A 14,271-nucleotide genomic window follows, 5' to 3' on the forward strand; every position below is an offset into this window, starting at 1 on the left:
GGCCCAACTCGTACTAACAAACAATGCCAAACAGCCTTCATTCCCTTATGGTCTCTGATTGAAGGGGTGGAGTGTGAAGCAAGTCAAGGTCAATGGGAGGAATACTGTAATCACCGAGCTGCATCTATTTGGAGAGAGAGAATTAACAGCTATGACTCACAAGTTTGCCATCCTTCTAGTAAATGTTTGAATGAATACATGGGCATGATATTAATAGTATAAATTCGCCTTGCTTCTTTTATTAAGAATTCAAAACTATTCACTTTTGAATAGGCAATACACTCGTGTACTAAAATTCAAAAGTCAGGAAAGGCAATTCAAATCAGTGGAGATAAGAGTCCCGAGGATTTTTCTGCCTAGGCTGACTTTGAACCGTGATCCCTCGATCTCAGTCTCCTGAATAGCTAGGATTATAAATGTGAACCACCAGTTTCTTGACCCTTTTTTTTCTTTTTTTAAGAAAAGATCTTGCTATGTAGCCCAGGCTGCCCTCCTACTCACGATCCTCCTATTTTGTTACAGCATGCAAGACGACAGCCTAGAAGCTTCTACATCCATATCTCAACTTCTAAGAGAAAGCTACCTGGCGGAAACTAGACATCGGGGAAACAACGAGAGGAGTCGAGCAGAACCTTCCTCCAACCCTTTCCATTTTGGTAGTCCTTCGGGGGCTGCTGAAGGAGGAGGAGGAGGAGGAAGCCAAGATGACCTTCCAGATCTTTCCGCTTTTCTGAGCCAGGAAGAATTAGATGAAAGCGTCAATCTGGCCAGACTGGCCATCAATCACGACCCTTTGGAGAAAGCCGATGAAGCTCAGGCTAGAAAGCGCCTGTCTTCCGAGCAGCTGAGGCACCCCCCGAAGTCTAACTTTGAGCCCAACTTCTGCCAGGAGAAGGCTCAGAGGCCGAGCAGTCCGAGAGAGAGTCCCCAGGAGACAAAGCGGCCGCCGTACAGCTCCGAAACCCAGTCGAAGAAAGTATTCCTGAATAAGGCGGCCGATTTCATCGAGGAGCTTTCCTCCCTCTTCAAGGCGCACAGCTCCAAACGGATCAGACCTCGGGCCTGCAAGAACCACAAGAGCAAACTGGACTCTCCAGGCAAAGCGCCCCCCACGGAAGGCGGCCCCAGCCTCTCCGAGCTGTCGGAGAGAAGAGAGCGAGCGTCCGCCCCCATCCCCATCCCCACCGACGCCAGGGACAACGAAGTCAACCACGCTCTGGAGCAGCAGGAAGCCAAGAGGCGCGAGGCCCAGCAGGCTGCGCAGCAGCAGGCCGCGGGGGGCGATGCCAGCCCGGGGTCTTCACCTTCTTCTCTGTACTACGAGGAGCCCCTGGGGCAGCCTCCCCGCTTCACGCAGAAGTTACGGAGCAGAGAAGTCCCCGAAGGAACCCGAGTCCAGTTGGATTGCATAGTGGTAGGAATTCCTCCACCTCAAGTAAGGTAAAATGCATAAACGAAGGAAAATGTCCCCATGCGTCATGTTTGGCAAACTGCTTCCCATTCGCCTCTCCTAAGTATGACCTTTGAAGTAGGTTGTTTTCCACAACCCTGTGCCCCCTTTCAGAAAAGCAGTCAGTGCCCAAAGCATCTCTGTTCACTGCAAATACAATAGATGAGCCAGGGGTGTAATTTTGATGTTTGCTAGGGCTCAGGGTGGAGGGAGGGAGGAAGGGGATATGCCAGTACAGGGGGCTTGAACTCACGGGCTCATACTTTCACTTGACTGTGTTTCACTGGTAGATTGGTGCTTTACCACTTGAGCTACGCCTCCACTTTTAGCATTTTGGTGATTAATTGGAGATAAAGAATGTCTTGAATTTGTCTTCCTGACCTGGCCTCAGCAACCTCCATCCTCAGATCAGCCTCCTGAGGAGCTAGACTTGCAGATGTGAGCCACTGGCTCTTGACTCTCTGATATTTTTTGAATCTTCAAGAAGACCAAACAAACATGACAGATATAGATGGATGAAGGCTGTAATTAAAGTCTGATTTTACACGTGTTTATTTTAAACTTATTATTAGCCCTCCCTGTTTCCCCAGTCTTTCCCCAATGTCCATGATAAGAAGAGGGGTATTTATCTTTTATATGTCTATCATAAGCAAGCTTCTTGTGAAGCAAATCAAGTATAAACTTCAGGGCTTCTGACTTGAATAAGTTGTGTGTGTGTGTGTGTGTGTGCGCGCATGTGTGTTTAAATATATGTATAAACACACATATGTATACATTTATATTTAAATTTTATTCCAGCAGTATTACAGTTTTTAATTCTGTGTCTTGTGCTTGCTAGACAGATTTTTTTTTTTTTTTTTTACCTCCAGCTCTGTCCTATACTTGTAAGGATCTCTTTTATATTTATGATCCCACAAAACCTGAAACAATCTTAAGGTGATATTTGCTACCTCTAAATTCTGTTGCAATAATGTGTGAATAATGTGGCTAGAATGTATCTCTCTCTCTCTTTTTTTTTTCTTTTTAGTCTGTTGTGGGGCTTGAACTCTGGGCTTGGGCACTGTCCCTGAGCTCTTCAGCTCAAGGCGAGCACTTGAGCCACAGTGTCACTTCTGGTTTTCTGGTGGTTCATTGGAGATAAGAGTCTCATGGTCTTTCCTGCCTAGGCTGGTTTTGAACTGTCATCCTCAGATCTCAGCCACCTGAGTAGCTGGGATTACAGACATGAGCCACCAGTGCTCGGCAAAAAATACATTTCTTTTATAGAGAAGTACTGATGTTTACAGTCCTCTAAGAGGACTGTAATTGTGCTTCTGTAATCATCTAATTGCTATTAGAATATAACTTCATTACTGTTTAGTATGTTTTCTCTGTGTGTAAACAGGACCTTACTTTTATTTCTTACATATTTATTTTACAGAACAATAATAATATAAATGGTAATATTTTTACTTATACATGCATGTCAATTCAAGGGATTCTAACTCAGAGAATATACATATTCATATGGGTTTTGAACTTGGGGGCCTCCCACCTGCTAGGCAGATACCCTACCACTGAGCCATACCTCCAGCCCCTTTTTCATATTGAATGAAAAGCATATCACATGTTATTTCTTCAACTGAATAGACCTTTACTATCAGATTATACAACTGACGGTCTTGAAGGGAGAGAGTTCTGCTGGTTTTGCCTTTGGATCTTGAACAGCAAGCATGGCTTCTGGCCCATAACTACTCACTTGGGAATGTTGATGTTTTTCTGAACATGTAAACCACCAGAAATCATGAGAGGAACCTATGGCATCCTCTCCTGAATGTGAAGCTGGCTCTGCTGCCTTTACTACAAGCCACCATTTGTCCTTGACGATGGTTCTTCTCCTTTATGAGAGGAAGAGGAAGAACTTTTGCAGTGTTAAAACAACAACAACAACAACAAAACAGTTGGGCTGGGCACCGGTGGCTCATGCCTGTAATCCTAGCTACTCAGGAGACTGAGATCTGAGGATCATGGTTCAAAGCCAGCCCGGGCAGGAAAGCCCATGAGATTCTTTATTTCCAGTAAACCACCAGAAAACCAGAAGTGGCATTGTGGCTCAAGTGGTAGAGCGCTAGCCTTGAGCTGAAGAGCTGTGGGACAGCACCCAGGCCTCAGAGTTCACCCCTAACAACAATAAAAAAAAGTTGGAACTAAAGAACATGGGGCCGTGCCTAGCCCTTCTACTCTAAATGTAACTGATGACCCTTCCTGGGACCCTGGTCAGTAATGCTTGTGAGATGTTTTTCCAAGAGCACTTTATGACATCTGGTCAATCTAAGTGAGCTGGTAAGCACTCACATTACAGCGTGTGTGTGTGTGTGTGTGTGTGTGTGTGTGTGTGTGTAACTAATTTATCCTTGCCCAACATACTAGTTTTTGGAAATAGACAAGTTTTTTTTTGTTTTGTTTTGTTTTTTGCCAGTCCTGGGGATTGAACTCAGGGTCTGGGCACTGTCCCTGAGCTTCTTTTTGCTCAAGGCTAGCACTCTACCACCTTGAGCCACAGCACCACTTCTGGCTTTTTCTGTGTATGTGGTACTGAGAAATTGAACCCAGGACCTCCTGTATGCTAGACAAGCACTCTACCACTAAGTCACATTCCCAGCCCTAGGCTAGTTTTTTATCCTTCCCATTTTTCAACCATGACAATCTTGAATATAAGAATGAATTCAGTGCACCACTGAACAACATCACCTAGGCACTATAAAGTACTCATCCCCCACCCCAAACAAGATAATCGGATAGCCACTCAAAAGCTACCTTATCAACCAAGTAAAACTTTACAAACTTTATACTCTGGCTCAAGTGGTAGAGTACCAGTCTTAAACGAAAAAGCCAAGTGAAAGTGTGAGACCCTGAGTTCAAGTCCTAGAAGAAGGGAGATGAGGAAGGAAATGAAGAGAAAGAGGAAGAAAAAGAGACAGAGTATGGTGGGGAGAAAGTTGCTTAAATCTGATTTAAATCAGGAGTGAGCTAGTTGGCCTAAGAGGTAGGAAGGGGTTGAAACTCAAGAACATGGGGTGCATGCCTGCCCTTCTATAGACACGCAACAAAATAAAAATACAAATCTATAAATTTAAAAGTAAAAGAAAGAAAAAATTTAAGTGAAATATATGTAGCTCCCATGTAACAGTATTAATTCTAGGTAGGAGGATTTGTTGTTGTTGTTTTTTGTTTTTGGTCGGTCATGGGGCTTGAACTGTGGGCCTAGGCACTATCTCTCAGCTCTTCAGCTAAGGCGAGCGCTCAACTACTTGAGTCACAGCACCACTTCCGGTTTTCTGAGTGGTTTATTGGAGATAAGAGTCTCATGGCCTTTCCAGCCCCGGCTGGCTTTGAGTTGCAATCCTCAGATCTCAGCCTCCTGAGTAGCTAGGATTCAAGGATTTGAGCCACCACGCCTGGCCCATCCCGAATTCTTATAGCATACACATCAGGCTGGGAGAACCAGAAGAGTCAAAAAAAGCTTTAGGGTTTCTATGGAGATTTTAGCTGACAATGGAAAACTAAAAAGGATTAAGGTAGAATTTAACTCATTTATTCATGCAAAGAATACTATTAAGTTATTAAAATCCTTCACCAAGACTACAAAAACAGTGTTTTGAAACTGACTTAAACCACTCTGAGAAGAGAGCTCTTGATCCAGTACAAAATACAGAGACCTGTAATCATATCACTGCAGTATGGTATAATAAGAAGCATATATAAGATACATTGGTGACTCAGATGAAAGTGTGAATTACTTTGTCTGGAGTTCAGGATAAACGGAGCACTAACACAAGAATTGGAGGAAACCGGAAAACAAGTGGAAAGGCCCTGAGGCTAGTATTTTCAGAGAACCTTAAGTCTATGTCAATAACATGAATGGGTAAAGAAAGATTAGAGAGGGGCTGGGAAGGTGGCTCAGTGGTAGAGCGCTTGCCTTGCATGCCTGAGGCCCTGGGTTCGATTCCTCAGCACCACATAAGCAAAAAGAAAAAAGCCGGAAGTGGTGCTATGGCTCAAGTGGTAGAGCGCTAGCCTTGAGCTGAAGAGCTGAGGGACAGCGCCCAGGCCCAGAGTTCAGGCTCCACTACTGGACCCCCCCCCCAAAAAAAAAAAGAAAGATTAGAGATAGAATTCACAAGTGGGTAGAAGGGAGTCCTTATAGGCCAGGTCAAATCAACCTGTTTATATAAGGGCACAGATGCTAATATTGCAGTAAAACTTTTATATGATGGGGAAGAGGCTGATCTAACTGGAAAGGAGAGCCAGATGATTTTGGAAGTCTTAAAAGCAAATGAGGAGCTTGGATAGTATATAAGGAAGGAAAAGAATGAAAGGGAACATATAAAGAGAACAGCTCTGAAAGGACGGGTTACATCAGAGAATGACGGAGTTAGGAGACTGTCTGGGAAGCTGTACATACAAGGTACCCCAGGTACTGGCTGCTGTGGTAGGACTGGGATGGAGTGCACTGAGCAAAAGAAGATGCTAGGGACCAACAGCATTTAGAAGAGAAGAAATCAAGCTGAACTTGGTGATTTACTAAATGGAAAGATGAGTTTGAAAGGAAGAGAAGGATGACTAGCTAGTACTCAGAGTTGTGGAGGAAGTTGATGGGTATTTAAATCTGAGGAGGTGGAGGGGACCATTTCCAACTGGGAACAGGGAATCTTCTTTCTGCCAAGGGCCATTTGGATATTTATAACATCCTTCACAAGCCATATAAAATTATCAATACAGGCAGACAACCATGGACAGCTGACACTAGCATACGTGTTTGTCCTGTCACGTACCAAGTAACTTTGAGGGCTTTATATGGTCTCTGAGCTGTATATTCCTCAACCCCTGCTAGGTATGCAGAAATGCAGGACCGAAAACCAAAGACACTGCTGAAGGAACTAGAGCATTTCACGGAGTAACCTGGAAACTGGGGAAAGTCTGGCAGGCTGTGTCAGTGCCCTTATATAAAGATGTTGAGTTGATCTGGCCCAGGACCCATCCATTCTACCATGGTCAATTAGCTTGAGTCCTTGATATAGCCAAGTGTTTACAAAGAGATTGTATATACAGTTTACACTTAAAACCAATTCTTTCTGGTTCATCTCAGTACTAGAGTGGAAATATTCTGCAGCATTTTTTTTTTTGCTTCCCCACACAAAAGTTGTTATATGCTACCCTAAAAATCAGTACACATATGTTCATGTGTGCTTGCACACACACACACTTTTTTTTTGGGTCTAGTTGTGGGGCCTGAACTCTGGGTCTAGGTACTGTCACTCAGCTCTTCAGCTCAAGGCTAGTGCTCTACCACTTGAGCCACAGTGCCACTTCCGGCTTTTTTCTTTTTGTTTATGTGGTGCTGAGGAATCGAACCCAGGGCCTCATGCATGCAAGGCAAGCGCTCTACCACTGACCCACCTTCCCAGCCCCCCCCCCCCCCCCCCCCCCCCCCCCCCCCCCCCCCCCCCGCCACACACTTTTTTTTTGGGGGGGGGGGGTCCGGTCGTGGGGCCTGAGCTCTGGGTCTGGGCACTGTCCCTCAGCTCTTCAGCTCAAGGGTAGTGCTCTACCACTTGAGCCACAGTGCCACTTCTGGCTTTTTTCTTTTTGGTTATGTGGTGCTGAGGAATCGAACCCAGGGCTTCATGCATGCAAGGCAAGCGCTCTACCACTGAGCCACCTTCCCAGCCCCACACACACATTTTTAAAGATAAGATTAGCGCTATTGAGACTGAAGGCGCGGGAGTAGCCTAGAGCTTCCTTGCCATCACTGAAAATCTTGAGCCATCTCCAGACAACCCAGGATCACAAAGATCCTAGAATCCGAAGATCCCTAGATCCAGAGAATCCTAAAAAAAAAAAAAAGTTAAGCAAGGCACCAATGCTCATGCTACTCAAGAGCCAGTCTAAATAGAGAAAAAAACATGAGACTCTTATTTCCAATTAATCAAAAAAAAAAAAAAAAGCCAGAATTGACATGTCTGTTGACATGTGTAGTCCAAGTGGCAGATCACTAACTTTGAGCAAAAAGCTAAGGTACAGCTCCACGCTCCAGTACCAACACACACACACACACACACACACACACACACACACACACACACACACACACACACACACACAGCATTAAAATAAAACAGATCATTTCAGTTTGCCAAATAGGAACACCACCTCTAATAAGGAAATTAAATTTTTTTAACTATTTGTAGCAAGAAAATATAGGCATGGTGATTATCTATTTGTGCTTGTGTGTAGTCAGTATTTTACCCCTGTTTTAGAGCCCTAGTTTAGCAAGTTGAAAATTATTTTTGCTAATATATTATCGATTTTCAAGTCCATTTCAAAGGAATTATTTCCTAAGTAGAAGTGGGATCCTGAAGCTAGAGTTTTGGAAAGTTTGTCAAGCTTGAATGTCGTCTTGGCAAAGGAAATGAGTTCATGTGTGATGCACAGAGGAAAGAGGCTGCAGGAATTCTGAGCAAATGGCCATGATCCCTTTTTGTATCCTGATTTCACATTCTTTTCCAGGAATGTACAGCTGGGCCATGTTGTGTGTGCTTGTACACAGCCTTCTGAGACAGTACAAACATCCCTTTATACAGACAACAGTGCCTACCATGGCTGTTAAGTTCGGTTGCTACCACTTCTGGATATTTGTCTACAAACAGTATGCCAAGGAAATTAAAAGAAAACAAAACAGTTATACACACACAAGAAAGGGATATCTTCAGTGACATTGGGGGAATTTCATATGAAATATTTAAGGGCTTTTCTTTTTACCCTTTGAGAAAAATCTAGTTTCATTCATTCATCCAACCAGGATTTGGTACATCTTCTTATGCTCTATACTGTGGTAGGCACTAAGGGTTAAGTAGCAAAAAAGGCAGAAAAAATTTTGCCTTCAGGGAGTTTAGAGTCTAGTAGAGGATATGGATAATAAACACAATTCTACAACTTATTACATAATATTGTGAAGTCTGGGAATGTGGCTTAGTGGTAGAGTGCTTGCCTAATATACATAAAGCCCTGGGATTGATTCCTTAGTTCCATATACACAGAAAAAACAGGAACTGGTGTTGTGGATCAAGTCGTGGGGTGTTAGCCTTGAGCAAAAGAAGCTCAAGGAGAGTTCGTAGGCCCTAGATTCAAGCCCCAGGACTGGAAAATAAAAATAAATTTTAAAAATGGTGATAAAAATGTTGACAGTACTCTCCTACTTTGATCTTTCTATGCTGTCTTTGTGTATATGTGCGTGTGTGCATGTGTGTATGCATGTGTGTGTGTATGATGGTTTGAACTCTGGGCTTCATATCTTCACTCAGCTTTTTTGCTCACAGCTGACACTACCACTTGAGCCATGCTTCTAGTTCTGCTTTTTACTAAATCATTGGAGATGGAGTCTTCCTCACTTTTCGTTCTGGACTGGCTTCAAACCACAATCCTAACTCTGCTGCCTGAGTAGCTAGGTTTACAAGGGTGGGCCTGGCCAGTTCCTGCTTTCTTTTTGATAATTAAATGTTCTTAGCTTGAATGTTAAGTTAATTAATTTTTCTTTTATATTTTTTCTTTTTGTAGTTTGTGTCTAGGAATTTCTTCTACCTCTAATGTCAAAAAGACATTCTTGTGTATTGTATTCTAAGTTTTTTAAGGAAAAATTATTCTTTTCTTTAATTCTGCCTTCTATATTTACACATTTAATCCAATTTAAGCTGACTTTTGTATTAGTATAAACATAATGCTTTTTTTTACTTTTTGTCCATCATGAGGTCTGAACTCTGGGCCTGGACACTGTTCTCAGTTCTTCAGCTCAAGGCTAGCACTCTACCACTTGAGCCACAGAGCCAATTCCAGTTTTCTGGTGGTTTATTGGAGATAAGAGTCTCACAGACTTTTCTTTCCAAGCTGGCTTTGAACCATGATCCTCAGATCTTAGCCTCCTGAGTAGCTAGGATTACAGGAGTGAGCCACTGAAGTCCAGCTGTCTATGCCATTTATTTTTTGTTTGTTGGTTGGTTTTAAAGATTGGACAATCCAGCCAAGCATTGCTGACTCACACCTCTAATCCTATTAGGAGGCTGAGATCTAAGGATCACAGTTCAATGCCAGCCCAGGCAGAAAAGTCCATGATTCTCTTATTTCCAATTAACCAGCAGAAGGCCAGGAGTGGCAGTGTGGCTCCAATGGTAGGGCACCAGTGTTGACAGAAAAAGCTAGGTGAGAGTAGTACGAGGTCCTGAGTTCAAGCTCCAGTACCAGCATGAAATAACCGGCAGACACATGGGCCTACCTTCTGAAAACCTAGCGAAAATGACAAGAAGGCATCTATAAATCTGAAATTTTTAGCAATTTCTCAACAATTGAATTCCATGTGGACCGTTATATTGTGAGCCTTGACATGCCTATAGTATGGGAGGTCTTCTTTAAAATAAACAGTGCAATGTTGTGAACACACAGTTAAGTGTGGGACCTTAGAAAGGAGTTCTAGGAGACTAAAGGTCTATTTCTTTCATGGTTCATCTACCTCCAAACAAAAGATTCTGATTAAAGGAGGAAATTCAAAATCAAAGAAGATGTTGGAACCAAGAACTCTTCTGGGCATGCTCCGGACGTACAGTAAAGGACATAGTTGGTAGGAGGGGACCCCAGGCCACAGGGGTGATTGATTATTATAGGAGCCACATTCAGGGCAGAGCCTAACAAGGATAGCCCTTCACACAGAAGCCAGAGTAACAAATGCGTTCTGGGGAGGCAGGGCAGTGTCCCAGATACTAACAATAGCCAGGAGGACTAAGGAGCTACTGGTACACAGTGTACACCTACCTGAAATCCCGGTCTGCCTCGCTCTTCAGTAATCTCCAGAGACAATCTCCTGTAATCAGAGCCAACAGCCCTGAAAGAGCAAGGTTTTCAAACAGCTAAGAAAAACAAATACTCTGAAAGAGCCCTAGTGAGCAAATAAAGGCACTTATTCTGAACCACATAACCTAGCAAACAAGAGAAAAGGGAGAGAACAGTAGAAGCTAGAGTAGGGACTTTGGAAGGGCTGGGGCAAGACTAAAGGAGGGCTCTGAGCAATCATTCTTTTACCAAGTATTATTATATGGTGAGTCAGGATGACACATTCAAATTATGTTAGAAGTTGTTAATGTGCTAAAACAATGAGTCATAATATTTATCCAAGCCATAGTTTAGATGTGATACTAATCTAACAGCAGAGTGATGATATACAGAAAAAGAAAAAGTCCAGTTAAATCTGAAAAACGTGTCTCTTCAGTGCCTATCCCTGGTAGCTAGCCAAGGTAGCAAAGCTGGCAAGCTAACTCCAGCATACCACAGGTGGGGTTCTTTGTCATTTGGCCCTGCCCTATGACTCATTTCTGCTGAGCCATGAATCACATGGGGCACCTCCTACTGTTCTGTAAGTGTCATGAGGATTTGGCATTCTGAAAACATGCAGCTAGCAAAGGCATTTCTGTGAGAGTCTGCCCTAACATGGACTCCCAGGGGAGATAGTTTTCCTCCTAACCTCAGAACTTTAGAGGCCAGGCACAGTGGCTCAGGACTGTCTCATCCTAGCTAATCAGTAGACTGAGATCTGAGGATCACAGTTCAAAGTCAACCCAAACCAAAAAGCTCATGGGATGCTTATCTCAACTCCCCCCTCTCCCACCACCCTGGGCAGGAAAGTTCATGGGAATCTTATCTCCAATGAACCACCAAAAGGCCAAACGTAGAGCTATGGTTCGAATGGTAGAGCACTGTCCTTGAGCAAAAAAAGCTGGACAGTGCCTAGGTCCTGAATTCAAGCTCCAGGACTGACATACACAAAAAGTCTTCAGGGTAGCTGGGTAAATTTTATACCCTCTCAGACAAGTGTGTGGTTTCTGAGTACATTTTGGCATTACTCATAGTTCTTTGGGCTTAGCTGAAGCTATTCTGCCTGTTGAGTATAGATTTTAAAAAAATGTTTCTGAGAGTTCAGGCTTTTGGGCCATTCCATTATCTCTTTCTGGCTCTCCAACTATCTACAGATGGCTCCACTCTCATTTTGACAATGCTGAGAAATCTTACCTAAAATTTGAGATAATCCCATTGTGTTTGTAGGAGGAAAGGTGTATCTTTGTTTTGAAATAGCTATTTATATTTGTTGATCAAATAATTAGAAGTATCTCTTTTAAAAAGTCAAATATTAGGCTGGGAAGGTAGCTCAGTAGTAGAGCATTTGCCTTGCATACATGAGGCCCTGGGTTCAATTCCTCAGCACCACATAAATAGAAAAAGTTGGAAGTGGCACTGTGGCTCAAGTGGTAGGGCACTAGCCTTGAGCTGAAGAGCTGAGGGACAGTGCCCAGGCCCAGAGTTCAAGCCCCATAACTGACAAAAAAAAAAGTCAAATATTATTAAAGAACAGATAATTTTCAGCTGGGCCCCAGTGGTTTGCATCTATAATCCTAGTTACTGAGGAGGCTGAGCTCTGAAGATTACAATTCACAGCCAGCCAGCCTGGGCAGAAAAGTCCATGAGATTCTCATCTCCAATTAATCACCAAAATCTAGAAGTAAAGGTATTGCTCAAGTGGTAGAATACCAGCCTTTAATGAATAAGCAAAGCTCCCAGGTCCTGATAATGGCACAAGAAAGAAAAAAAAAAGAAGAAAGAAGGAAGGAAGGGAGGGAGGGAGGGAGGGAGGGAGGGAGGGAGGGAGGAAGGAAAGAAAGAAAGAAAGAAAGAAAGAAAGAAAGAAAGAAAGAAAGAAAGAAAGAAAGAATTTCTTTCAACCCTCCTGTTTCCTATCCATTTCCCTCTAGATTTTTGAATAACATGCCAGTGTTTCTCAAAACTTCTGTTCTCAGGACCCTTTTACAATCTTAAAATTCATTGAGGCCCCAGGGCTGGGAAGGTGGCTCAGTGGTAGAGTGCTTGCCTTGCATGCCTGAGGCCCTGGGTTCGATTCTTCAGCACCACATAAGCAAAAAGAAAAAAGCCGGAAGTGGTTCTGTGGCTCAAGTGGTAGAGCTCTAGCCTTGAGCTGAAGAGCTGAGGGACAGCGCCCAGGCCCAGAGTTCAAGCCCCACGACTGGACCCAAAAAAACAAAAAAATTCATTGAGGCTCCAAAGAAATTTTGTTTATATAGGTTATAGTTATGTATCATATTCTAAACTAAAACTAAGAAATGTTTATATTTTTACTGATTCATTTTAAAATATCAATCATAAACCTGTTACTATCACAACTGAATATTTACCAAAGCACAAAGTTTAATGAGAGTGTCACATTGTTTATTTTAATAGCCTCTTCTGATCATTGTGACTATTCTGATATGATATTTCACCAAAATTCAACCAGGAGCAGTTTCCTGAAGCTTAGTTACAATGGGAATCTAAACCTATACTAATGAACTTTTTTGTCCATTGCTACATGAAACCCACTGGTCTCTATTGAAGTTGGAAAAAAATGAACGTAGACCTTTCAAGATGTAACACATTTTATTTTATGATATCAAAATATCACACTATTAATATCACCATTGATTTTGTTTTTTATTTTTATTTTATTTTACACTTTAAAATCAGTCATTTTAATATCAATTATCCATTGAAAAACTGTAGTAATTATTCCAAAATTGAAAAAGAGATCCAAATGGAGTTCCCTTTGCCCCCTCTATTTAATTTTTTTATTTATTATTTCGAACTTAGGGCCTGGGAGCTGTCCCTGAGCCTCTTTGTGCTCAAGGCTAATACTCTACCACTCGAGCCCACTTCTGGCTTTTTCTGAGTAGTTGATTGGTGATAAGAGTCTCACAGACTTTCCTGCCTGGGCTGGCTTCAAACTGTGATCCTCAGATCAGCCTCTTGAGTAGCTAGGATTGCAAGCATGAGCCACCAGCATCCAGCTCATTTAAGTTTTTGAGTATTGATGGGGAAACGGAACAATCTAGAAGATACAAGTTTTCTCGTTTTTCCTAGAAAGTTCAATTTTTTAATTTTTTAAATTAAAAATTATTATAAAGGTGATATACAGATGGGTTACAGTTACATAAATTGGGTAAAGAGTACATATCTTTTTAGACAGTGTCACCCCTTAATTTTTCCTTTAAAAAAAAAAGTTTTGTGACAATACTAGGGCTTAAATTCAGGGCCTGGGTGATGTCCCTTAGCATTTTCACTCAAGGCTAGCGCTCTACCACTACTGAGCTACTGCTCTACTCCAGGCTTTTGTATGTGTGTGTGTGTGTGTGTGTGTGTGTGTGTGTGTGTGTGTAGTCAATTGGAGAGAAGAGTTTCACAGAGTTTCCTATCTGGCCTGGCTTAGAACTTCAGTCCTCCAATCTCAGCCTCCTGAGTACCTAGGATAATAGGCTTGGGCACCCAGCTTGCTCAATTTTTTTCTATTGGCAACAGATATAATCTGTTATTATTATTATTATTATTTTTACTGAAATAACATGTTTATTTCCTTTATTTTTTGGAAAAAGTGAGTATGGAGTATCCATGTTTGGGTAAGCATAGTTTGCCTATCATTCTTTTTTTTTTTTTTACTTTTGTGTCATTTTTATTTCTTCCAGGTAACCATATATCTTCAATAAAGTGTTTGTCACAAAGCCTTTGTGACAGTGGGATTGAGAGACATCAGTGGTGAAAGTCAAAGAAAACACGGAGCTTGTTTACACCACACTTCAGCTCAGAGAAGAGCTCCATTAGAACCTATGGAGGAAAGTGAGGGCCCTTAATGCATCTTATAACCAGAGGCAAACTGAGCAAGGGCATTAGTAAGATTAAAAGCAAGTAAAACTAACAGT

At 42.3% G+C, this 14,271-nt stretch overlaps 1 protein-coding gene across 1 annotated transcript in view; it reads left to right on the forward strand.

The window, feature by feature from the left end:
• The first annotated feature begins 523 nt into the window (after positions 1-523).
• Positions 524-14,271, forward strand: part of Mypn (myopalladin) — a 68,718-nt gene continuing 54,970 nt past the window's right edge. Inside the window, exon 1 of the mRNA XM_042696474.1 lies at positions 524-1,440. Within this exon, the coding sequence (XP_042552408.1) occupies positions 524-1,440 (917 nt within the window). The remainder of the gene's footprint in view (positions 1,441-14,271) is intronic.

The sequence above is a fragment of the Dipodomys spectabilis genome, unplaced genomic scaffold (genome assembly GCF_019054845.1).
Source record: "Dipodomys spectabilis isolate Male_0828 unplaced genomic scaffold, ASM1905484v1 ptg000207l, whole genome shotgun sequence".
Classification (NCBI taxonomy): Eukaryota; Metazoa; Chordata; class Mammalia; order Rodentia; family Heteromyidae; genus Dipodomys; species Dipodomys spectabilis.